At 36.9% G+C, this 25,621-nt stretch overlaps 1 protein-coding gene across 1 annotated transcript in view; it reads left to right on the top strand.

Moving 5' to 3' along the window:
- The window catches only part of LOC306886771 (nesprin-1-like), a 114,246-nt gene extending 92,039 nt beyond the window's left edge, over window positions 1-22,207 (top strand). The window contains exons 123-142 of the mRNA XM_079444081.1: window positions 5,449-5,574; window positions 5,645-5,800; window positions 6,455-6,613; window positions 6,708-6,874; window positions 7,326-7,488; window positions 7,574-7,761; window positions 8,353-8,503; window positions 8,578-8,760; window positions 8,963-9,100; window positions 9,183-9,374; window positions 10,160-10,493; window positions 12,073-12,215; window positions 12,334-12,460; window positions 12,922-13,133; window positions 16,409-16,609; window positions 16,702-16,830; window positions 17,252-17,464; window positions 18,327-18,419; window positions 19,933-19,991; window positions 21,332-22,207. Coding sequence (XP_079300207.1) covers window positions 5,449-5,574; window positions 5,645-5,800; window positions 6,455-6,613; window positions 6,708-6,874; window positions 7,326-7,488; window positions 7,574-7,761; window positions 8,353-8,503; window positions 8,578-8,760; window positions 8,963-9,100; window positions 9,183-9,374; window positions 10,160-10,493; window positions 12,073-12,215; window positions 12,334-12,460; window positions 12,922-13,133; window positions 16,409-16,609; window positions 16,702-16,830; window positions 17,252-17,464; window positions 18,327-18,419; window positions 19,933-19,991; window positions 21,332-21,581 — 3,384 coding nt within the window. The 3' untranslated portion in view covers window positions 21,582-22,207. The remainder of the gene's footprint in view (window positions 1-5,448; window positions 5,575-5,644; window positions 5,801-6,454; window positions 6,614-6,707; window positions 6,875-7,325; window positions 7,489-7,573; window positions 7,762-8,352; window positions 8,504-8,577; window positions 8,761-8,962; window positions 9,101-9,182; window positions 9,375-10,159; window positions 10,494-12,072; window positions 12,216-12,333; window positions 12,461-12,921; window positions 13,134-16,408; window positions 16,610-16,701; window positions 16,831-17,251; window positions 17,465-18,326; window positions 18,420-19,932; window positions 19,992-21,331) is intronic.
- Window positions 22,208-25,621: the final 3,414 nt, after the last annotated feature.

Consider the following 25,621-nt stretch of genomic DNA (forward strand, 5'->3'; position numbering starts at 1 on the left):
ATGATAATTTTCTGAATTACTGTTCAAAAGTTATAAGCAAAAATGTGAATTTCTGGTATCTCACGACCCATAGGTGGCGCTGTTCCCAACTTTGGCTTGGCCCCTCAGATCATGGTGTTGATGAAGCGTACCAAGTTTCGTTTCGATTGATCCAAGTTTGGCCGAGATACAGGCTCAGAAACAATTTTGGTTCGACCTTGTTACATTCACAGCATCATAACTTTTTTTTTCACCAGTAGGTCAAAAAATTCTGTTCAGTCATTTCTATGCGGCTCGGTCCAAAGATGATCTCTGACAAATTTAGAAAGAATTGGACAAAATTTGAAGGAGGAGTAGCGAAAAAACTGAATACTGTACTTTTCAAAATGGCAGCTAGTGTAATGGCTGGAGTCTTAATGTAAGCTATTGAATGTGATCAGTGTGAAGAGAGTAATCAGCTGTACTAAGTTTTAACTTGCTAGAGCAAGGCGTTCAAGAGCTATTAACATTTCAATGTTGAGTTTTTGAACTGCTGGTGGCGCTATAGAGTTGGTCCTAGAGACCCCAAAGTTGGTCAGATCTCTATTCATGGCCATCACTACAAGTGTGCCAAATTTCATCATTTTCCTATGTTCCCTTCATAGGGCTGCCATTGACTCCCATTGTCAAGATGAGGAAATCTGACAGGAACAAGTTCCAATATAGCTGCAAGCAGCGATTAGCGGGGCCAAGCCAGCGAATGGCCCGTAGCGAGGCGCAGAGCGGGAAGAGAATAAAAAGCTGAAAAAGAACGTACATAGAAAAAACAGATTGGTTCAGAAGCACAGAAGTTCAAAACTGAACAGAAGTTGGGATGAGAACGAACACATACACGTTTCTGATTCAAGACAAACACGCACGGAAGATCAAATGTCTGGAACAAAACAACGTTTGCACCGCTGGTACTAAACAGGATTCGAACCCATGACCAGAAAGGATCAGGGCAAGCGGCTTAGCAGAGTGAGCCACACGGTTGTTAGATATTTTACAGGCCGAGGAGAGGTTTAGGTGAGAGAATGAGCTGACAAAAAAGTTATTTAGTATTTTAACCAGTGTAACACAAAGTAAAGTTAATTGTAACGCAGCTTATGGTTAATTCGATAGCTGAAGAGTCACATTAAACAGAATGGTAATTGTTTAGCCTGTAACTTAGAAGAATGCTAAGATCACTAGTATAAGCCAACAAATTTCAGTGGCGGAGACGTGGTTCAGCCAATCCTGGCAAAATTGAAATCCTTTTAATTTTCTGACTGACTGTTCAAAAGTTATAAGCGAAAATGTGAATTTTTTGGTATCTCACGACCCATAGGTGGCGCTGTTCCCAAATTTGGCATGGCCCCTCAGATCATGGAGTTGAAGAAGTGTACCAAGTTTTGTTTTGATTGATCAAAGCTTGGCTGAGATACAGCCTCTGAACCAATTTTGGTTGAGCCCGTTATGTTCACAGCATCATAACTTTTTTTTTCACTAGTACTCAAAAAATTCTGTTCAGTCATTTCTGTGCGGCTCGGTCCAAAGATCATCCGAGTCAATTTTGGGAAGAATTGGACAGATTTTGAAGGAGGAGTAGCAAAAACACTGTTTTGCATTTGCTTCAAAATGGCTGCCAGACACCATGTTGGAAAATGACAAATGACACATTGTCAGAATCGGCATAACCCAGGGAACGAAACGACATAAAAATGACACATTTTGGACAACATTTGCAAAAGTTATGTGTTTTTGTTAGAATAGTTATATCTCTGGAACACTAGGTGGCGCTGTCTTCAGACTTCTGTGGTCCCTCCGGGACATGGTGTTGATGATCCCTACCGATATTTGTGCCGATATGTTAAATGGTTCAAAAGATATTGCAATTTATACCAAATTTCAAAATGGCGGACAGGTCGTTCAGCCAATCCTGGCAAAATTAACATCCTCTGTTTCGTCATGACCCAAGGAATCCATAGACACAAATATTATAATTTTCTGAATTACTGTTCAAAAGTTATAAGCAAAAATGTGAATTTCTGGTATCTCACGACCCATAGGTGGCGCTGTTCCCAACTTTGGCGTGGCCCCTCAGATCACGGTGTTGATGAAGCGTACCAAGTTTCGTTTCGATTGATCCAAGTTTGGCCGAGATACAGGCTCTGAACCAATTTTGGGTCGACTTCGTTAAGTTCACAGAATCATAACTTTTGAACAAAGATGAATAAAAAAAATCTGTTCAGTCATTTCTGTGCGGCTCAGTCCAAAGATCATCTGAGTCAATTTTGGGAAGAATTGAATCAATTTTCAAGGAGTAGTAGCGAACAGACAGAATACTGTACTTTTCAAAATGGCCGCTACTGTAATGGGTGGAGTCTTACTGTAAGCTATTGAATGGGATCAGCATGAAGAGAGTAATCAGGTGTACTAAGTTTTATTTTTCTACAACAAGTGGTTCAGGAGTTATTACCATTTCAATGTTGAATTTTTGAACTGGTGGTGGCGCTATAGAGTTGGATCTAGAGACCCCAAAGTTGGTCAGATAACTATTTATGTCCATCTCTACAATTGTGCCAAATTTCATCATTTTCCTATGTTCTGTTCATAGGGCTGCCATAGAACCCCATGGGACGAAAATAATAATAATAATAATAAAACATACAGATACAATAGGGGCTATAGCCCTTCGGGCTTGGCCCCTAAATATAGCTGCAAGCAGCGATTAGCGGGGCCAAGCCAGCGAATGGCCCGTAGCGAGGCGCAGAGCGGGAAGAGAATAAAAAGCTGAAAAAGAACGTACATAGAAAAAACAGATTGGTTCAGAAGCACAGAAGTTCAAAACTGAACAGAAGTTGGGATGAGAACGAACACATACACGTTTCTGATTCAAGACAAACACGCACGGAAGATCAAATGTCTGGAACAAAACAACGTTTGCACCGCTGGTACTAAACAGGATTCGAACCCATGACCAGAAAGGATCAGGGCAAGCGGCTTAGCAGAGTGAGCCACACGGTTGTTAGATATTTTACAGGCCGAGGAGAGGTTTAGGTGAGAGAATGAGCTGACAAAAAAGTTATTTAGTATTTTAACCAGTGTAACACAAAGTAAAGTTAATTGTAACGCAGCTTATGGTTAATTCGATAGCTGAAGAGTCACATTAAACAGAATGGTAATTGTTTAGCCTGTAACTTAGAAGAATGCTAAGATCACTAGTATAAGCCAACAAATTTCAGTGGCGGAGACGTGGTTCAGCCAATCCTGGCAAAATTGAAATCCTTTTAATTTTCTGACTGACTGTTCAAAAGTTATAAGCGAAAATGTGAATTTTTTGGTATCTCACGACCCATAGGTGGCGCTGTTCCCAAATTTGGCATGGCCCCTCAGATCATGGAGTTGAAGAAGTGTACCAAGTTTTGTTTTGATTGATCAAAGCTTGGCTGAGATACAGCCTCTGAACCAATTTTGGTTGAGCCCGTTATGTTCACAGCATCATAACTTTTTTTTTCACTAGTACTCAAAAAATTCTGTTCAGTCATTTCTGTGCGGCTCGGTCCAAAGATCATCCGAGTCAATTTTGGGAAGAATTGGACAGATTTTGAAGGAGGAGTAGCAAAAACACTGTTTTGCATTTGCTTCAAAATGGCTGCCAGACACCATGTTGGAAAATGACAAATGACACATTGTCAGAATCGGCATAACCCAGGGAACGAAACGACATAAAAATGACACATTTTGGACAACATTTGCAAAAGTTATGTGTTTTTGTTAGAATAGTTATATCTCTGGAACACTAGGTGGCGCTGTCTTCAGACTTCTGTGGTCCCTCCGGGACATGGTGTTGATGATCCCTACCGATATTTGTGCCGATATGTTAAATGGTTCAAAAGATATTGCAATTTATACCAAATTTCAAAATGGCGGACAGGTCGTTCAGCCAATCCTGGCAAAATTAACATCCTCTGTTTCGTCATGACCCAAGGAATCCATAGACACAAATATTATAATTTTCTGAATTACTGTTCAAAAGTTATAAGCAAAAATGTGAATTTCTGGTATCTCACGACCCATAGGTGGCGCTGTTCCCAACTTTGGCGTGGCCCCTCAGATCACGGTGTTGATGAAGCGTACCAAGTTTCGTTTCGATTGATCCAAGTTTGGCCGAGATACAGGCTCTGAACCAATTTTGGGTCGACTTCGTTAAGTTCACAGAATCATAACTTTTGAACAAAGATGAATAAAAAAAATCTGTTCAGTCATTTCTGTGCGGCTCAGTCCAAAGATCATCTGAGTCAATTTTGGGAAGAATTGAATCAATTTTCAAGGAGTAGTAGCGAACAGACAGAATACTGTACTTTTCAAAATGGCCGCTACTGTAATGGGTGGAGTCTTACTGTAAGCTATTGAATGGGATCAGCATGAAGAGAGTAATCAGGTGTACTAAGTTTTATTTTTCTACAACAAGTGGTTCAGGAGTTATTACCATTTCAATGTTGAATTTTTGAACTGGTGGTGGCGCTATAGAGTTGGATCTAGAGACCCCAAAGTTGGTCAGATAACTATTTATGTCCATCTCTACAATTGTGCCAAATTTCATCATTTTCCTATGTTCTGTTCATAGGGCTGCCATAGAACCCCATGGGACGAAAATAATAATAATAATAATAAAACATACAGATACAATAGGGGCTATAGCCCTTCGGGCTTGGCCCCTAATAATTATTATTTATTGTCATAATTTATTATACAAAAGATATGAAATCCTGAATATTACCCAATAGTGTTCCTAGAAGTTCTTTCACTTATTTTTTTTTGTGTAATTATTTGTTTAAATACATATTTAGTTACTAATTATAAAATAATTATAATAATGATATAAATAAAAAAATCATTTTAAATAAATAAATTTTTTTTTAAATATAAATATGAGTTATTAATAATATTAAAATAAAAGTAAAATACTGCTATCAGGGTTGTTATTATAGTCAACTAAAACTGAAAACATAAAAAAAACTTTTGTTACATGAAATAAAATTTTAAAAACTTAGTTAGCTAGTTATAAAAAATATATAAAAGCATCCTTATTTTGAATTTTTAATTTAACTAATAATAGTGAAATAAATAAATTATATATTATTATATATATTTTTCTTACTTTATTTCACCACTATAAGTTAAATCAATAATTCTAAATAAGGGTGTTTTAGTTTATTGTAAATTTTATTGTAAGTATTAAGTATTGTTTGATTCTGTCACCTAGTTCTGTTAAATATTTATTTCTAGTAGTTCCAGTAGTTATTTTTGTTCTCAAACAAATGTCTGCATGAGTTTGTCTACTTCTCTACCCTAATGAGTTTAAAGGTTGTTTTGAGATGACCGAGCAATGCTTGATACTGTAATTGATCAGAATGTGTTATATGTACCCAGAAACCACACTGACTTGTTTCAAACTGTGTGTAGGATTGGGAGAGGTGTGAAAAAGGTATCGGAGGATCTCTGGAGAAACTGAGAGCATTTAAACGCCAGCTGTCCCAGCCGCTCCCAGATCGCCATGAGGAGCTGCAGTCTGAACAAATGCGCTGCAAGGTATGCAGAGTTCAGATTCAGTGCAATAACAATGACATGATGAAAAATAATAAACGCCCATATCCTGCAGGATCTGGAGAGCATGTTTGACGGCTGGAAAGAGGATTTGACCCATCTGACGGTTCTGAGAGAGTCTCTGTCCAGTTACATCAGTCCTGAGGATCTGCGTGTGCTGCAGGAACGCATTGAACTCCTGCACCGCCAGTGGGAGGAGATCTGTCACCAGGTACACTCAGAAACATCTGGCCATTAGGTGGTGCTGCTTTACTACATATGCCTGCATTGTTGGCGCAAACGCTTTCAAAACCTTCCTAGACATCATAGGCACATTCAAACTAATGCTCTCTGGGCTCCATATGAAGCTCATTAGGTTTTAAAACACATCCACAGATGATTTCAAACTCACTGTTTTAAACATCACTATATCAGAGTGCATTACCTTGTGTTTTTTGCTAGTAGAGAGCAATGCAAAGCACCAGTTTTTAGCTCAAAGTGAAACTTGAATGCAAAGCATGAAGAGTTTTATGCACCCTCTGTATTTGTGGCATCCGGTGCGTGAGCTGAGACACCACAGGATGTGAGCGTGCGTTTGATAATCGCAGTAGAAACATTTAATCGTAAGGTACAGGCTGTCAGAAACTCTTCACCCATGCTGTATTTTTAATGATGCTCTCGTAAGTATGCTTTTCTGTTTTTATGGTCTGATTTTTGCCTTTCCTTCAAAGTGGTTTTGGGAATTTGTTTATTTGCACTTTAAATTTTGCACATTATAAAGATACAGAGAGATGTTGTGGCTAAATATTCAATTGAATCTACTTCGATTTGGTTTAAATGTTTGAAATGACTGAAGGCGTATGTTTTTGTGTATTTGTCTGTGCAGTTGTGTCTGCGCAGGCAGCAGGTGAGTGAGAAGCTGAATGAATGGGCCATCTTCAATGATAAATATAAGGAGCTGTGTGAATGGCTGACGCAAATGGAAAGCAAAGTATCCCAGAATGGAGACATCAGCATTGAAGAGATGATTGAGAAATTACGAAAGGTAACGTTTAAATATTACATTTCTTTTGTTTTATATATATATATATATATATAGTAAGTTTGAGAATGTTTTTCCATGTCTCTCTGTCCCTCAGGACTATCAGGAGGAGGTGGCGGTGGTTCAGGAGAATAAACACGAGCTCCAGCAGCTGGGTGAACGTTTAGCTCGGGCCAGTCATGAGAGCAAAGCCTCTAACATCGAACACAAACTCGGTAAAGTCAGCGAACGCTGGCAGCATCTGCTCGACCTCATTGGGGCCAGGTACTGTAACACACACCGCGATGTGGTTGGCATTATCAGCACTGTTTCACACAATATTTATTCAAAATTAATTTTAAAAGGTTTGAATCTGCATTGTGTTTAGATTACATTTCCTCTTGCTTGATTTTTATATTACATTTTAAATTTAGTTTGTTTAATAATTTAATTTTGTTTTTGTCATTTTTATTAATTTTTAATATTTCTTGTCGTGTCTGTTCAGTTTTATTTTCAAAAAAAAATTAAAAAGTGCTGCATTTGCAACTAGTTTAGATAAAATAAGCTTAGCTTATTTTATTTCAGTTCATGTTTTCTTTATTTCAAGTAATGAAAATGTTTTTCGTGTTTTTAGTGTCAGTTAACTATAATAACCCTGATATAAAATGTATATTGCATATAGATGTAGACACAGTATAATGTGTCAGAAGGCTGATAAGATAATATGTTTCTTCAGGGTGAAGAAGCTGCGGGAGACTTTAGTGGCCGTTCAGCAGTTGGATAAGAACATGAATAGTCTGCGCTCTTGGCTCGGCCACATTGAGACCGAACTGTCCCGTCCCATCGTCTACGACACCTGCGACTACCAGGAGATCCAGAGGAAACTGGATCTACAGCAGGTACATACTGTACACACACACACAGTGCATTCAAAATCTTGTTTTGTTTGATTAAGATAAAACCTTATTTGTGCCCTTCATTCAGGAGCTGCAGAGAGACATCGAGAAGCACAGCACAGGTGTGGCGTCAGTGCTGAACCTGTGTGAGGTGTTGCTGCACGACTGTGACGCGTGTGCTACGGACGCCGAGTGTGACTCCATCCAGCAGGCCACACGCAGCCTGGACCGCCGCTGGAGGAGCATCTGTGCCATGTCCATGGAGAGGAGACTCAAGTATGAACCTCATGAACTGAACCACATACCTTTTATTTTTATAGTTTCAATTTTATTTCATTTTAGTTTGAGTTTTATTTGTATACATTTTTTTAATGTATATTTAGCTTTGATTTATTTTTATTTCAGTTTTAGTTTTGTTAATTGTAGCACTGCAACTTAAATTTGTTTTATTTCAGTTAGTTCCCAAAGCAACATTTCTAATTTTAGTTTGTCCTGTTTTGTATTATATTATATTATATTTTATTTTATTTATTTGATCCATTTCAGCTTCATTGCAGCCTTATTTCAATTAACGATTTTGTAATAGTTTTAGTTATACTTAAAGTTAATGATAACAATGCTAAATACACCTTTGTGTTGTTCATGTGGTTAATGACATTTATTTGACCTATTTCAGCTTTCATAGTTTATTTTAATAGTTTAATACAAAAATCGTGCTAAATGACAAATTTAAACCAAAATTTTGCTCAATATTTTTTTTTTTTTTTTACTGTTAATCTCAGCTTTATTGCAGCTTTATTTCAATTAATGAAAATTATTTTTAATAGTTTAAATGACATTTAAACCTTAATTTGGCTCATTTGAAAGGATTGAGGAGACGTGGCGTCTCTGGCAGAAGTTTCTCGATGACTACTCTCAGTTTGAAGAGTGGCTCATGTTGTCGGAGAAGACAGCCGCGCTGCCGAACTCTTCAGGTGTCCTTTACACTGTTGCCAAAGAGGAGCTCAAGAAATTTGAGGTAAGATCATCCAGACTGAATGAATGTAGTATTGTTGAACAGATTTGTGATATTAGCGCTCTGTGTTTCTGTAGACGTTCCAGCGGCAGGTGCATGAAAGTTTGACGCAGCTGGAGCTGATCAATAAACAGTATCAGCGACTGGCACGTGAGAATCGCACCGACGCAGCCTGTAGTCTGAGAGAAATGGCCCACAATGCCAACCAGCGCTGGGATAACCTGCAGAGACGAGTGTCTTCCGTCTTACGCAGACTAAAGGTACAGAGCTCATTGATTTGTTTTACACAAAATTATACAGTCCAAAATTATATTTTTGGAAATGAACCTTTCAGTCCATTCGGGTAAATCAGCAATTGCAAAACAATTAGATATATATTATAATAATGTTAATGATTTTATGATTATTATTAGATAAATGCAAGTGGGCTTTTACTTTGAATCTGATTTTTGTCCACCGCAGCACTTTATATATCAGAGGGAGGAGTTTGAGACGGCACGAGACTGTATCCTGGTCTGGCTGACAGAGATGGACCTGCAATTAACCAACATTGAACATTTCTCAGAGTGTGACGTCCAGGCCAAAATCAAACAGCTGAGGGTACGTCTCAGGAGTTATGGAGAACACATGCAGCAATAAAGACCGGTGTCGTTCACTTATGGAGGTTTTCTTCTGCATCCAGGCGTTCCAGCAGGAGATCACTCTGAACACTGCCAAGATTGACCACATATTCCAGCAGGGTGAAGCTCTTCTGGAAAAGAGTGAGCCGATAGATGCTGCTGTGATCGAGGAAGAGCTTGAAGAACTGCAGCGTTACTGCCAAGAAGTGTTCGGACGTGTGGAACGCTACTACAAGAAACTTATACGATTACCGGTAATTAAACATCAAATGCTTTTTTCTGACTGATATTGGAGTTCTCTTCCATTCTTTTTCTATTTGTTTTAATTTCAGATGTTTTTATATGTACGTACTTCCCTACCTATTTGCTTGTTTGTTTATATTTATTTTCATATTTATATGTACCATTTAAATTTATATTTACCTTTTTATTTATGACTTCCTTTATATATTTATTATTTACTCATTCATTTATTTTATTTTTTCATATTTGTTTATCCTTATCTTTTAATTTATATTTACATTTGTGTTTATATATATTCATTAATTCATTTTTTTATTTTAATATTTACATTTTATTTATTTATGTTTACCTTTTTGTTTGTTTATATTTACCAGTTTATTTATATTTATCTTTCTTCACATTTATTCATTTGTTTATTTATTTTCATATTTATATGTACCATTTTTATTTATATTTACCTTTTTATTTATGACTACTATTTATATCTTTATTTATTTATTAGATTTTTCATATTTATTTTGATATTTACCTTTTATTTGTTTACCTCATTCATTCATTCATTTGTTCATTCTATTATTATTTTTTTCATATTTAAATATATCATTTTAATTTATATTGGCTTTTCTTGTTTACTTTTTAATTATTAATTTAAATTTAAATTTAATTTAAATATTCATTTTATATGCACATATTTTGTTTAGCACTTCTTTTTTTTATACATTTTATTGCATCAATTTTAATTAATTTAGTCAAGGTTTCGATCCCAAAAACCACTGAATTCTTCTTCTTTATCCAGCTCACAGACGATGAACATGACGTCTCGTACTCGGACCGGGAGTTTGATCTGGACGAGCCTGCTGACGTGTCCAGCTATCCGTGGAGTGAGCGTCTGGGCGATGGTTTTCTGTCCCCTCTGCCCTCCTCCAGTCGCTCTGCATCACTGGCCGTTCCTCTACAGGCCGAACGCTCGGGCCGAGACACTCCAGCCAGCGTGGACTCCATCCCTCTGGAGTGGGACCACGATTACGACCTGAGCCGGGGTCTGGAGAGCACCAGCAGAGCCTTGTCCTCCGAACCGGGAGATCAGGGAGAGGATGGATACCTGCAGGGCTCAGCGTCTGCCCTCTCAGGTCAGTGTGAGATCTTCAGTCCTATATACAGATGAGAGAGAATAAGAGGGTGTAAGTGAAACCTAATGAAGGCCTGAAACTGGTGGCTGTAGCAGAAGATTTTAGTGTGGTTCAGCATTCAATCATGTTTGTATTGTATGCATGTATATGTTTCTTTCAGATGTAGTGATTCCAGAGAGTCCTGAGGCATATCTAAAACTTACTGAGCAAACTCTGAGGTCCAGCGCTGGTAGGCAACAGCAGTCAGAAATCTGAGACTCACTCACTAGTCTGTTGCCTGAGATTGTGATCTTTAGTTTCTACTCACAAACCGAATCAATGCACAGAGCCACGTGCTGCGACCATCGGCTGTATTTTCTAACCCTTCCCGTTTGATTTGTGTTGCTTCACACAGTGTGTTAGCTTTAATAATCAGGTCTCCGGTGTTTGCATGTAGTGTCACAGGTTGATGCCCACTGAGTTCACTCTGGTGTTCGTTCTTGGTTTCTAATGCTTTTGGATTTGCTAAATCAACATCATTACTCACAGTATTTTGCAATCAGAGAAAATGGTAAATTACAAAGAATTTTACATCAGGGTCAAATTTAAATCCCCCCCCCCCCCCCCCCCCCCCCCATTTAGTTTTTTTTGCATTTTTTAATTATAAAGCAATTTTCCCCCAGAAATTGTCATTATTGTTAAACATCTGAATATTTTTGTAATTAGATTCCCATTGCTGTACAGTACTGTAAAGTACAGTTTTTGTTATTATAGTAAAAGATAGTAATACAAGGATTTTGTTTAAATCTGTTTTTGTTATTTATTCTATTATAGTATTAATTATTCTGAAGTAATTCTTTTTATTTTAAGTTTTCGTTTTAATAGTTTAAGTTGTAGTCAATTTGTTATGTGTTTTTGTCATTTTATTAGTTTTTATTTAGCTTGAATTTATTTTTGTTGTGGTAATTTTTATATTTTCAGTTTAGTTGTCAAGGCAGCATTTCTTATTTTTAATTACATTAGGTTTTTCATTTAATATTTTTAATATTTTCAAAATTGGCTTAAATTAGCATTGTATATATATATATATATATATATATATATATATATATAAAAAAAAATTTTTTATTTATTTTTTTATTACAATTTAAATTGTTTTTGCATCACAGAAATGAGAATGGAATATTCTGATACATTAATGATAATTTTGTGGGAAAATATGTTTAATTGCCATGAATTGTTTTTAAAAATGCAACAACAACAAAAAGATTTCCGAACTCATACAAGAGACCAATCCAATATACTATGAAAATTAGGAATTATTTTCTAACTTAGAAGACAATCGTTGCCTGGATAAATAAAAGTTACAAACATTTTTGTGCAATAGTGCAATATTAGAGTAGAGCAGTGCATATATTCACTCTGATTGTAAACTGCTTTGACTAATGATGCATTTGATTAGAAGCACTTAGTATGTTTGACTAATGAGAAAGCAATCATGTGACATTCATCTCTTGATCATGTGCTGTTCCAAACGCAGCTCAGAGCAACTTCCTGTTGTTCCTCCTCCATTGATAACTAATCTGATGTTCCTCTGCAGGTGACGCTGGATCACTGGAGACTCACATCAGACAGCTGGATAAAGTTCTCAACACCAGCTGCTTCCACCTGCAGCAGACGGAGAACATCATACGCAGCCGGACTCCCACCGGCCCTGAGCTGGACGCCACCTACATGGGTTATGTGAGTAATAATAATCTACAGGACTCTATTAGGGGAACTGTCACTGTGGTTTGAAAAAGAAAGCATTTGCTTTTGCAAAAGGAATTTAACACTTGTTTGTTATATTTCATTTTCACAGATGCGTCTTCTTGAAGAATGTCGTGGCAGTATAGACGCAGTAAAGCGAGTGGGCTTTGAGCTGAAAGAAGACGACGACAAGAGCTCAGGTTTCGTCAACCCCAACAGCTCAGAGTTCCAAACCTCAGGTGAAAAACCATATAATATTCTGTGCCATGCACATAAATACATGCAATCTTAAAAGTTATCATTAAAATGGATGCTGATAGTATATATTAAGCCATAGTGTGTCATTATAAACATTATACATGTTGCGCAAAAGATTGGCTAGGAGGAAAGGTAGAATATGAAAATTTCATAACAAATTCAAACTATTTTGAATGTTTTAAATTCAATTAAGAAATAAATATTCAGAAGTAATATGAAGATGCAGCTTTCATTATTATCAAGCTATATCTTGGATGAGAAAAACACTTTTCTTTAGAATAGCATGCATTTTATAATAACAGGAGTATTTTATTAAGAAAATAATAATGATGGATTTTGATTTTCTTTTGTCTGATGCATCATACAATGTTTATTTTTATTAATTGAATACAGCTACTGTACAGTGTGGCACAGATGCATTTGTGTGGTCTGTGTTGTGCAGGTGTGATCGAGCGCTGGGAGCTGCTGCAGGCTCAGGCTCTCAGTAAAGAGATGCGCATGAAGCAGAACATGCAGCAGTGGCAGCAGTTCAACTCTGACCTGAACAGCATCTGCAGCTGGCTGGACCAGGCAGAAGAAGAGCTGGAGCAGCAGCGGGGACTGGACCTCAGCACGGACATACAGACCATCGAGCTACGCATCAAGAAACTCAAGGTCAGATGCTCCAGTGCTGTTAATCATAATTAAAACTATTTGTTACTAAGTGCTAAAATTACTCAAAACTGACACATTAAAGCTATAGTATATAGACACTTGGTCCTGGAGGGCCGATGTCCTGCAGAGTCCAACTTGACTCAATACACCTGCCTTGAAGTTTCAAGTATACCTAGCAAGAGCTTGATTAACTGTTTCAGGTGTGTTTGATTAGGGTTAGAGTTAAACTCTGCAGGACACTGGCCCTCCAGGAACAAGTTTGGTGACCCCTGGTATATAGCAATATTAAATTAGACACAATTATACAATATATATAAAAATGAGAGAAACGCATAACAAAATTGCTAAAACTTAAACTAAAATCTTAAACTTGAAATCCTAAATTTAAAAAACTTAAATAGAAATGTTGCCTTACTAGATCTAAAATAAAAATTAATTAATTTTACATAGAAATACAAAAAATAGGAGTCACGTGACGTCGCACACGAACCTAGTCGCACTCGAGTAGAGCTCCGTACGTTTGGCCTCTTTTTGCTGATTTTTTCGTTTTGTTTTAAGTTTTATTCATTGGTTGTGCTTCACCTGATGGCAAGCAGTCGGAAACAGCAGGAGTTGTCTCCGTCGGCTTCTCCGATTAAGAAGAAATCCAAGCCACCGACCGCGAGCGTTATGATGGACAAGATCACATGTCCATCGCTTCTCACATGTCAGTTGTTCAGTGGCTATGCTCTAAACTGGATCTTCTTACAGGGGAGATGAGAGAACAAAAGAAAGTTGTCGTAGATCACGATAGGCGAGTAGCCGTGCTCGAGCAACAGGTTGTGGACTTACAGGATCGCAATAGGCGCAGCAATCTGCGTCTGGTTGGATTGCCTGAAGGTTCCGAAAAGAATGACCATATGGGCTTTTTGAAAAGATCACTACCGACGTGGCTCCCGTCTCTGGTGGGCAAAGAGATTGAAGTGGAGCGAGCACATCGCGTATACACAAGGCTCTCCTCAGATCACACTAAACCACGGTTTTCATCTTTAAACTGCTGCGGTACACGGACAGAGAGCTCATTCTGCGGGCCGCCAGACTTCACGCCCCGGTGAAAACTTCCGACGGAGCGACGCTATCTTTGCGCCAATTAGGAAGGAGATGAGAGACGCTGGCATCCAGAATTTTCTCCTTTATCCTGCAACGCTGAAGGCCATTCTCAATCAAGGTGAACCTAAAATGCTACACACCCCAGAAGAAGCAAGAGATTTTCTCAGATCCCTTTCATCTACCAACTCTCAGTGAACTTCAGCTGGACATTTGCTGTCTAATCGGAGAAGAGATGCTCTAAATGGTTAGGTGACTGTCTCTTTCAATGTTCACTTTAATGCTCACTTCTTAATTCATAGTTCATTGTGCAAACAGTATCGCTTACTGATTATGATATTTTATTTGTTTTAGTTGTATTCTTTATCTCTCTTCTCTTTCTTTGTTTTTTTTTTTTTTTAAATAGAAATACTAGTCAATATGTGACTATGGGGCCAAATGTTGGAGCTACAGTAATGTGCAGGGTTTTGTTGACGCCACGGACCATATTAGGGGGTGCTGGCAGATCAAGGTTTGTTCTTGGTTTGATCTGCCATAGTTCATGGGAATGTGTTTATGTTTTTTTTTTAATGGTAATCTCGTGCCACTAGATGGTGATTTAACCCTAAATTGTTAAAGGATGAAAACTTTTGCAGTCAATTCAGAAATAAATTAGCTGAGTTTATTGAAATTAACCAAGGTATAGTGGATGATCCTCGAACACTTTGGAATGCAATTTATAAGGAATAACTCAAGTTCATATGTCTCTTTCCTTCAGAAAAACCGACACAAAAAGATAGATGAACTGGAATCACAGCTCCAGAATCTGACTAGAGATAATCAGCGTTGTTTCTCAGACAATACACTCAGTAAAAGTAAACACTCTGGGAGATATCTATGATGATAGTGGTTTAAAATCCTTCCAGAATCTTAAAACTCAATATAATCTGCCAGGCACCTCCTTTTTTATGTATTTGTGCATTAGATCGGCTCTGCAGGCGTATGGGGTGCCTTGGAACTCTCTGCCTGTTCACCCTTTACACAAACGAATCCTTCCTTCTGAGGAATCTCCCTCCTCTGCTTCAATCATCTATCTCTTTCTTCTTGAGCATTCATACAAACCTTTATCTATCACAACTGTTTGGGCTAAGGATCTTAATGAGGATGTGCATGTTTTATTTTCCGATCAGGTATGGCCGGGGTATATTTAAATTGTCTTCTAAAAACCCTAATCACCAAATGATTCATTGGAAATTGCTGCATAGAGTTTACTTGACTCCAATGAAAGGTTTTTATATGAATCTGTCATCTTCTCCTAAGTTTAATCTCTGTCCCCAAGGAGTTTTAGGCACATTTTTGCATTTTTTGGGGGGGAGTGCCCCTCTCTCTCACCTTTTTGGACTCAGCTCTCGCTGGACCTATCATATTTGTTGGGTACCGAGATATGTTTGACTCTGCGCCATTTTTTTCATGAATGACTTTTAGGACTTCACCTTGTCCGTCCAACAAAGATCTTTACTGCTAGCTGCTCTCTCAGCAGCAAAGAAATTGCTAGTCAAGCGCTGGAATCCTCCTCACACAATGGACAGATGAACCTGGACGGTGTATTTGTTGGACATTATCTCGATGGAGCTCTCTACTTCTCGTATACATGCATCTAACTGTTCATTCATGGCATTCAGCTTTTAATGTTGTCTTCTTTTCTAAAATCTTTGTAAAAATTATTTTATTGTTATTTGTTTATCTATTAATATTAATTAATATATTATTATTATTATTTATTTTATTTATTTTTAAGTCTACCAGGGGGTGGGTTCTAAATTTGTACAGCTGCTTTTTGTTTTGTACTACTGTCCCACAGAATAAAATTCAATAAGCAGTTGTTAACAACAACAAAAAAAGAAATACAAAAAATCATAATAATGAGAAAAAAACAGATTATTAAAACCTAAATTAAAATTAAAATAAACTAAAATTATAAAAATGAAAGCTAATTATAAAAAGCTAATAAATAATAGAAAGCTAATAAATACTGTAAAAGTATATAAAAAGTACTAAAATAATACTAATGCCATGATATTCTTTGAACCACTGTTATCGTTTGTAACGGTTAGCGGTTTCTTTGTGTTATTGTTTGTTGGTTGTCCAGCTTGTGTATTATTGTATTGTGGCATTGACGGTTTTCTCTGTTGACCCGTGACTCCACGCAGGAGCTGCAGAAGGCTCTGGATAAGCGCAAGGCCATCGTGCTGTCCATTAACCTCTGCAGCGCTGAGTTTGTGCAGTCGGACAGCGAGGAGGCGCGAGACCTGCAGCGACGGCTGAAGGAGATGAATAACCGCTGGGAGCGTCTCAGCAGCTCTCTGGACGAGTGGAGGAACGCGCTCCAGCACGCGCTCATGCAGTGCCAGGTAAGAAGCTGTTATCAGAAGATACTCATTCAGAAATTCTGCTTTCATCAATGTTGAGAGGTCAAAATCACAGACCATTTCCTAATCTTCAGGACTTCCATGAGATGAGTCATGGTCTGCTTCTCTGGCTGGAGAACATCGAACGCAGAAGGAATGAGATCGTCCCGATTGACCACACTCAGGACAGCGATACCCTGCAGGAGCATCACAAAACTTTTCTGGTAAATTATTTCTTTTTTCTGTTCGTACAGCATTTGAAAGTGAAAGTGAAGTGACATACTGCCAAGTATGGTGACCCATACTCAGAATTCGTGCTCTGCATTTAACCCATCCATCGTGCACACACACAGCAGTGAACACACACACACCGTGAACACACACCCGGAGCAGTGGGCAGCCATTTATGCTGCGGCGCCCGGGGAGCAGTTGGGGGTTCGGTGCCTTGCTCAAGGGCACCTCAGTCGTGGTAGTGAGGGTGGAGAGAGCGCTGGACATTCACTCCCCCCACCTACAATCCCTGCCGGCCCGAGACTCGAACCCGCAACCTTTGGATCACGAGTCCGACTCTCTAACCATTAGGCCACAACTTCCCCTGGAACAACTTGCATGGCTTATTTTGATTAAACACTGATTGTTCCGCAGCAAATCCGCCGGGAGCTGCTGGACACGCAGTTGAAGGTGGCGTCCCTGCAGGACATGTCCCTTCAGCTGCTGGTCAACTCGGAGGGCAGTGACTGTCTGGAAGCCAAAGAGAAGGTGCATGTGATCGGGAACCGTCTCAAGCTGTTGCTGAAGGAGGTGACAAGAGACATCAGAGAGCTGCAGAAGACCCTGGACATCAGCAGCAGTCAGCAGGTGAGTTACTGACCGCCAGCATTGTCACAAAAAACATTGATGCACACAGTTGGCTAAAATAATATTAGTGCCTGTAAAAAATGAATGAATTAAAATAAACATTTGTTCTCAACCAGAGGGAGTATAGGCCACAGGATGACTTAAAATTGTTATTATCATTATGGATATAAATAATATTCTTATTAGTATTAATATATTAAAACAATCCTAAACATCATTTTTTTTAAATGCAATCAAAAAATATAAACATTCTTATTTCCCCTAAATTTATTTAGCTTTTATTGTACAAAATACCATTCTTTAAACTTGAAATGCATGGATTATGTATTATAGATGGTCTAATGTTATATTATATATTATACTTTTCAAATATTGTGATAGCAGCATTTAAGTCAAAAAGGTTAAAAAAACACTTGTAAATGTTGCGATACTTTTTTTGTTTTGTTATTATTAAGATTTTGAAATTGTTTTTATTTTATACTTTGTTTACATTTTATTTTAGTTAAAGTTTTATTGATGTTGTTGTTTGTTTTTATTAAATTTTTTATATGTCTATATAGTTTGTTTCATTTAGTCTTAGTTATTTTGTTGTTGAAACTAAATGAAATTACAAAATGAAAATGAAAAGTGTTGCCTTGGCAACTATCTGAAATAAAATAAATTTAGAGTTTTTATATAATTTCAGTTAAAGTTTATTTTATATCTAGTAGCTAAAAAGTTTTTTCTATGGTTTTAGTTTAAGTTTTAGTTAGCTACAATAACCCTGATGTGTAGTCCTAAACTTAATCCTGTTTTTACATCTAGTTCATGTTTTCTCACACTCTCTTTCTCCAACCCTCCGCATCACACACAATCTCTGTAGGACCTGTCATCTTGGTCGTCTGCTGATGAATTGGACACTTCCGGTTCCCTGAGCCCCGTGTCTGGACGCAGCACTCCCAGTCGCCAGCGATCGGTAACACATCACCCTCATGTTCTGTTGAGCCCTTCAGAGATCAGTGTTTGCTTGTCACTTTGAGCCTATAGTTTGACACTTGAATGTCCCTGGAACTTGGCCTCCAAAAACACACTTGACACATTATTAGTATATTGCTCAGAGTTCCTCCAAAGCTCAGGACCTTCCCAGCATGCTCTCCTCTAATGCAAGAGCTGAATCAGAACTGGAGATGTGATTCGTCCCTGTTATGTTTCTACATGCTATTGATTGATCCAAGTGCGTTTTATATCCTTTAAACAACTAGTCAAACCCGTATCACACCCCTAAATTCTGGCTTGGTTTGTTCCTCCACTCATTTCCTACATTCATGTTTATTCTAGATTCCCACGCTGTAGTCATCAAGGAATACTGGTTCTATGGAAAAAAAAACATGTCCAGGTCATATTGAACCTCAAAATTTTGTATGAACAAAATGAAGCCTGTTTGGTCCATTAACATTTTAATGATTATAAACATTGTAATGACATTAAAGCACATATTCCCCTCACATTATTACTGTAATGCATCCAGATGTTTTTTTTTTTTTTTTTAGGTTTTCTTATCAGATTCTTATTACAATAATACAATGATGCATAAGTCAACAAACTATCACTGTAATGTATGTATATTTAAAATTCTAAATATATATTATAGTATATTTATATAGTATAGTATACTATATAAATACTATATGCGGTAGTATACTATCATATATAGTATAGTAATATATATATATATATATATATATATATATATATATATATATATATATATATATATATATATATATATATATATATATATGGTATATTTAAATTCTAATAATTACAATTATTAGCTTGTCATGCTACTTAATTTTTGTTTGTAATATTTATAATACAATACTTAATGATGATATAATATAAAATTATATTTATACATACTATATATATATATATATATATACAGTATATATATATGTTTGTGTGTGTATATACTGTGTGTGTGTGTGTGTGTATATATATATATATACACTGTGTGTGTGTGTGTGTATATACTGTGTGTGTGTGTGCATATACTCACACACCCACACACATACAGTATATATATATATATATATATATTCTAATTTTATAATGCAAGATTTTTCCTGCATTATAGCCTTTATGTAAAACACAATTTCCAGTTTAAAATATGACCTGTGACATGTTCTTGGCAGATTTTGAGATTCACTCTCAGAAAACAGACGAAATGTCTGAAATGAACTTAAAACTTCCTCAAAACCCTTTAAAAGCTTTTAAATATCGAAGGATCCCTTGTTGGCAGGGTGGTTTTTCTGAGAAGGGTGTCATGAAGAACCAGTTTCTTTGTCTCCATAGAAGTGCTGTCACTCCCTCATTTGATTTTCTTGGTGCTCTTCTTTTTTTGGGGTTCTTTCATCAGTAGCTTTGTCTTTATTTGCCTGGACTGAAACATTCTTTCTTTCTTTTACCCCCCTGTTCATTGCAAACAGCCATGGGGCAAAAGTAGTCTGTCACAGCCCGGAGCCTGTGTGAGCAGTCCACTTCACAGGTACCTTTCTCCTGGTTTCTAGAACACTTGGAAGATAATGGAACTCAACCCATGAGCTGACCGTAGGCCCCTAGCGCTAATGGACAGTGTCCTATAAACCTGACAGACCATGCTTGCAGTGGCCCAGCGATGTAGCATGTCACACATGCAGAAATATTACCAAGCTACAGGCTCATGCTGATGACTTCCATCATCTTCTGTGATTCTAGACACTGCTCAGGTTAGGGAGCTGAGATAGACACTACTAAGGGAGCTCATGCACCAGACCAAAAGCGAGCTTGTTTTCTATATTTTTCGGCTGTAAATATGCATACGCTAGGCTGCTTTCTGCTGAGCCGTTCATTTTTCTTGTCTATTCAGCAAGCGTCTGCAATGAACAATCTTGCAAACTTTCTCTTTTTCTCTCTCTGGTGTGTCACATCTGCTCTTTCACTGACTAATCAATCATCTTCTCCCTCCTCCAATCTGCCATCCATGCAGTTTGATGACATGCTAGAGAAACGTGACTGTGCATTACAGAGAGATGCTGGTTTTTCAACAGGGTGATAGGAGCACAAAACCTGATTTCCCATGTGTCAGCATGTAGTGGGTTATGGTGAAATTACAAGAAGAGTTTTATAATTATACAATTGCAAAAACAAAAGGTTTGAAGAACATATAGCATTTGACTTGTCCAGCATATTTTTGAACCGAACAGCACCCCCAAACTATATATTAAGGAAAACTCTTTGCCTTCATCTGAGAACTGTTGAGCTGTGCTTTTCCTGTTAGCATGCTCTCTGTTTAACAGCGCTTTAACAAAAAAGGCATATTTATAAAGACAAAAACTCTCTTAAAATGGCCCTTTTGCTTTTAAACGCTACTGAAGACTTCAAACTAACTCTATCTGTGTCAAGCTTGGGCAGCTAATGTGTTCCCAAATGTTGTATAACAGTGTTAGGCAAAGATAAATATGTACAAGAAATATGCATAGAGAAATTATTCCATCCAATAAATATGACCTATTTACATTCTTAAAAATAAAGGTTCCAAAAGGGGATTTTCATAGTGGTGCAACAGAAGAACCATTTTTGGTTCTACAAAGAACCTTTTATCCACTATAAAGAACCTTTTGTGGAATGAAAATGTTCCATGGATGTTAAAGGTTCTTCATGGAATCATCAATGAACAATATCCAGTGAACCTTTAATTTTAAGAGTGTAGAGAGAAACTCTCTTGTGAATCTACAAAGCCCATTTCTTTAGCTACAGTTAGGAATAGCTAGATAACCAATATAATTTCTCTCATTTACCTAGTTTTACATCTAAGCGTTTCCACCTGTTGTGCCGTCTCATGTATAGCAGGTCTCGCAACGCCGCTGGATCCGATTCCTCCCATTCTGACGAGGAAGAACCACCATCCTGGTGCAAAACCTTCCTGAAGCGTGTCCTCTGGGCCGCACTGCCGCTGCAGATCTTCCTGCTGCTGCTGCTGGTGGTGGTAGCCTGTCTTGTGCCTACGTCTGACGACTACAGCTGTGCCCAACTCAACAACTTCGCCCGCTCCTTCCACCCAATGCTCAGATACACCAACGGGCCTCCGCCTATGTGAGCTCGGCAGCTCAGCGTCGGGTTTCCTTCTAAATTGACAACTGCCGTTGAGTTTGGCAGCCATTATCGTGTCCTTGTACAGCAAATACAGCTGCTAATTTTACATTATGTCACTGAGTCTCGTGTAGATGTTAGAACGAAGCCTATTGCACTGAAAACGGCTGTCAGACAAGTGTCATTAGTGCTACTGATGTTCTTCCACGTTTGATATGAAGGAGGAAACTAAAGCGTAGGATATTAACTCTACACTGCGAGTTAATCAGGTCTAAAGGCCTTTTTTAATCATGGAAAGATCAAGTTTATTGGGAAAAAACTGAAAGGTATTGGGTTGCTTGTATCAAATGAATAACTTGTAAAAAAAAAAGAGAAGATAAAAAATTGATGAACTCTATATTGCAATTATTTTTTATATGTATTTTTGGCATGTGGTCATCCTTTGGTTTTAAAACAGTCGTTGATTTTATTGGATTAGTCATTTTTGATCTTAACTAACCTGCTGTAATATTCAAGGTAACTGTGTCATGAATATACTTTACTGTATGTATAAGAAAAGGATATTTATGTATGTACGGTTTGCTAAGGCCTAAGAAACCTTCGCAATGAAAATACACCTATGATATACACATAACCTGCTAAGTATTTTTCATTACAATTAAAGACTGAATGACCATCATTTGTTTAATTGTGAAACATAATTGTTTTCTTACCTATTTTCTGATGAAGTCGCTGTTTAAACACTGAAATGATTTGCTCGCAATTAGTGCTGTCAAACGATTCATCGCGATTAATCGCATCCAAAATAAACGTTTTTGTTTACATAATATATGGGTGTATACTGTGTATATTTATTATGTATATATATATATATATATATAAACACATGCATATACTGTATATATTTAAGAAAAACGTTGTTTATATATTAAATATTTACATATAAAATATAAGAATATAAATGTATATATTTTTTCAAAATATATACTGTATCTGTGTGTATTTATATATACATAAATATACACAATACACACATATTATGTAAACAAAAACTTTTATTTTGGATACGATTAATCATTTGACAGCACTACTCGTAATATTTACTTTTACTTTTACTTTACTTTTAGTCATTTAGCAGACGCTTTTATCCAAAGCGACTTACAAATAAGAAAAAGTAACTAAAACTAAAAGTTAACACTCTGTAAATACTCGATACACACCCATTTAAGAAAATACAGAAATTAAATCAAATTGACAAATGCATACAACAACAACATTTCAATAGTAAACATAAAAAGGGAAAAAAATAAATTAATAAAATAAAAATTAAAAAACCATACTTATATCCTTTTTTACATATACTTATTTACAGGCTTGTATTACCCAGTTATCAGGGAACATTCTCAGAACTTGACTAGGTTCTCTGTTATTAATGAACATTCTTCCAGTAACATTAACAGAATGTTCGTTTAAAATGATCTGGTCTTTAATAACATTCTAAAAATGTTTTTTTAAACAGAGAACATTGAAAAGTAACTTCCCATTTTTGCAAAATGGTACAATGGAATGTTCTCTTAGTGTTAAACATTTTAAAACAATAACTAGAAGTTTTGAATGTTCTTTGAATATTCAGAAACAACATTTCTGTATCTTAATGGGAACATTAGCTAAACATCCGTAGAACACGTTTTTTGTTAGCTGGGTAAACAAATCAAATCATTGCATGCTTCCATTAACCCAGATTAAACTGGGTGGAGTCTCATTTATCACAACGAACATGGTAAACATCTCTTAATATTTAATGAAATACTTGCCATTAATATGATGCATGCATAAAATTTGTTAATTTGTCACTATACATGGTTGCTTTTAATTACTATCAATAGTAGGAGGTGCTTTTTGTTTCCAGAATGGTGCAGTTATAGAAAGCAGATAAATCCTGGTTTAAACAGGGAATACTTCTTGCTGTTTGACCGATGAAATTGTTGGGAAACCAGCATCCAAACCAAAAAATATCCAGGCTCTTCCACTGGGAATGGGATGAACATTAAAGCAACAGTACATATAGTTTTGTTAATTTTTGTAACTTTGGAGCCCCTACAGTAGAGTGTATTTTACTGTCATAAATATATCACTGTTGTAATTACAGTGGATAGTTGCACACGTGCATTTGTTGCTGCCGTAAAGCGATCTGCCTTTTCGCGGAGCAAATGCATGGGAAAGAAGCAATGCCACTTGCCTTTTCAGAAGTCAGTGTACCATCAGAATGATTTTGAAACTTGTATTTCAAGGGGAAAAAACTGTTGCTTAAACGTTATTATTATCCCCGGGGGCGCTGGGGTGTCCGAGGTTGTACTGGAGGGAGCTGGCAGAGCCTGGGGCTGGAATGAGAATGAGCAACGTTTATGGAGGAAACTGGAGCTTCCCTGATCTGAGGAGCGTGACACTGGTGTAGATGAGCAAGGCAGTGATGTGACTGAAGCAGAACCTCCAGCCTTCTGAGAACTTCATAGTTTGAGACGCAACCTGTGCAGTCAATGCCTAACATCTGAGACACCATGCACCGTGTAAAAGTCCAGCAGCTGCAATGTAGGAACATACTAGTTAGTTTTAACAAAGTTAACCCATTTCCTGTTCATATGTACTTGGGGTGAGTAAGATTTTTTTCAAACATATTAATACTTTAATTGAGCAAGGATGTATTTAATAGATCAAATGTGTCAGTAAAGACAATGTTACAAAACATTTCTATTTCAAATAAATGGTGTTCTTTTGAACTTTTTCATCAAAGAATCCTGAGGGAAACGCATTACGGTTTCCACAAAAATATAAAGCAGCACAGCTGTTTTCAACATTGATAATAATAAGAAATGTTTCTTGTGAAGCAAATCTGCATATTAGAATGATTCCTGAAGGATCATGTGACACTGAAGACAGGAGTAGGCCTAATGATGCGGAAAATTCAGCTTTGCATCATGGAAATAAATTATATTTTAAAATATATTAACATGGAAGTTATCTTAAACTGTAATAATATTTCACAGTATTATTACATTTACTGTAATTTTTGATTAAATAAATGCAGCCTTGATGATCATAAGATACTTCTTTCAAAAACATAAAAAAAAAATTTATGGACTGCTAATTTTTAACAGTAGTGTATATATGAAGAGTTCATTTGCAAAAACAGTTAACTCCCTTTTTAACAATTCTCAGAAATCGTGTTTTTTCATACTGCAGTTGGGTTATTTTGACTAGTTTAAAAGAATAACTAAAAAAAACCCAGCCAATTAACACAATAAAAACATGATAACATAATAAAAAACATGATTTGTTTTAGAGAGTTATCTGTTTTTGCAAATAAACTCTTCATGTGTAGTCTCGCATTACTTTGTACCTGTTTCTCGGTGTGAGTGAGATCTGCTATAGCACTAGACTGAGTGTCCATCAGTCTCTGGGCTTGCTGAATCTCTTCTCTGGCTCTGTGTTCCTGGTTTTTCAGCTCTGACGTGATGGTGGTCAGTTTCTTCTCAGTCTTTACCTGGTTCTTCTCAAGCTTTCCCAGGTTCTTACTCTGCTCCTCTATGGTTTGGTTTTGTTCCATCATTTTGATCTTGTTGCACCAAAGACAGCAGACTCTAAGCACTTATAAGCATCGCCACACTCTACATGTGAAACAGCACTTCTACAGATGGCATGAAATAAAAATTCACCCTATTTTCTAAATGCATGTTATTGATCTTATTGTGAACAATTAATTTGTGCATGTTTCATCGTTGATTTGTTTTGGCCTTGTAATTCTTAAGGAAAATTTCACAATTTGATCTTTCATCATGACTTTAAGGGTCGAAATTAGAACCATTTATGTTCATGCATTTGGCAGATGCTTTAATCCAAAGCAATTTGCATTGTATTCACAGTTTTATTCGCTACATTTTATCAGTATGTATGACTCAAATGCATGATTTTACTGTTGCAAATTGGATGCTCTACAAACTACATGACTCATCTATATGCTTTAAAGATCCAGAAACCAAAACACTGATC

Source organism: Barbus barbus (assembly GCF_936440315.1).
Source record: "Barbus barbus genome assembly, chromosome: 20".
In the NCBI taxonomy this organism is placed as follows: Eukaryota; Metazoa; Chordata; class Actinopteri; order Cypriniformes; family Cyprinidae; genus Barbus; species Barbus barbus.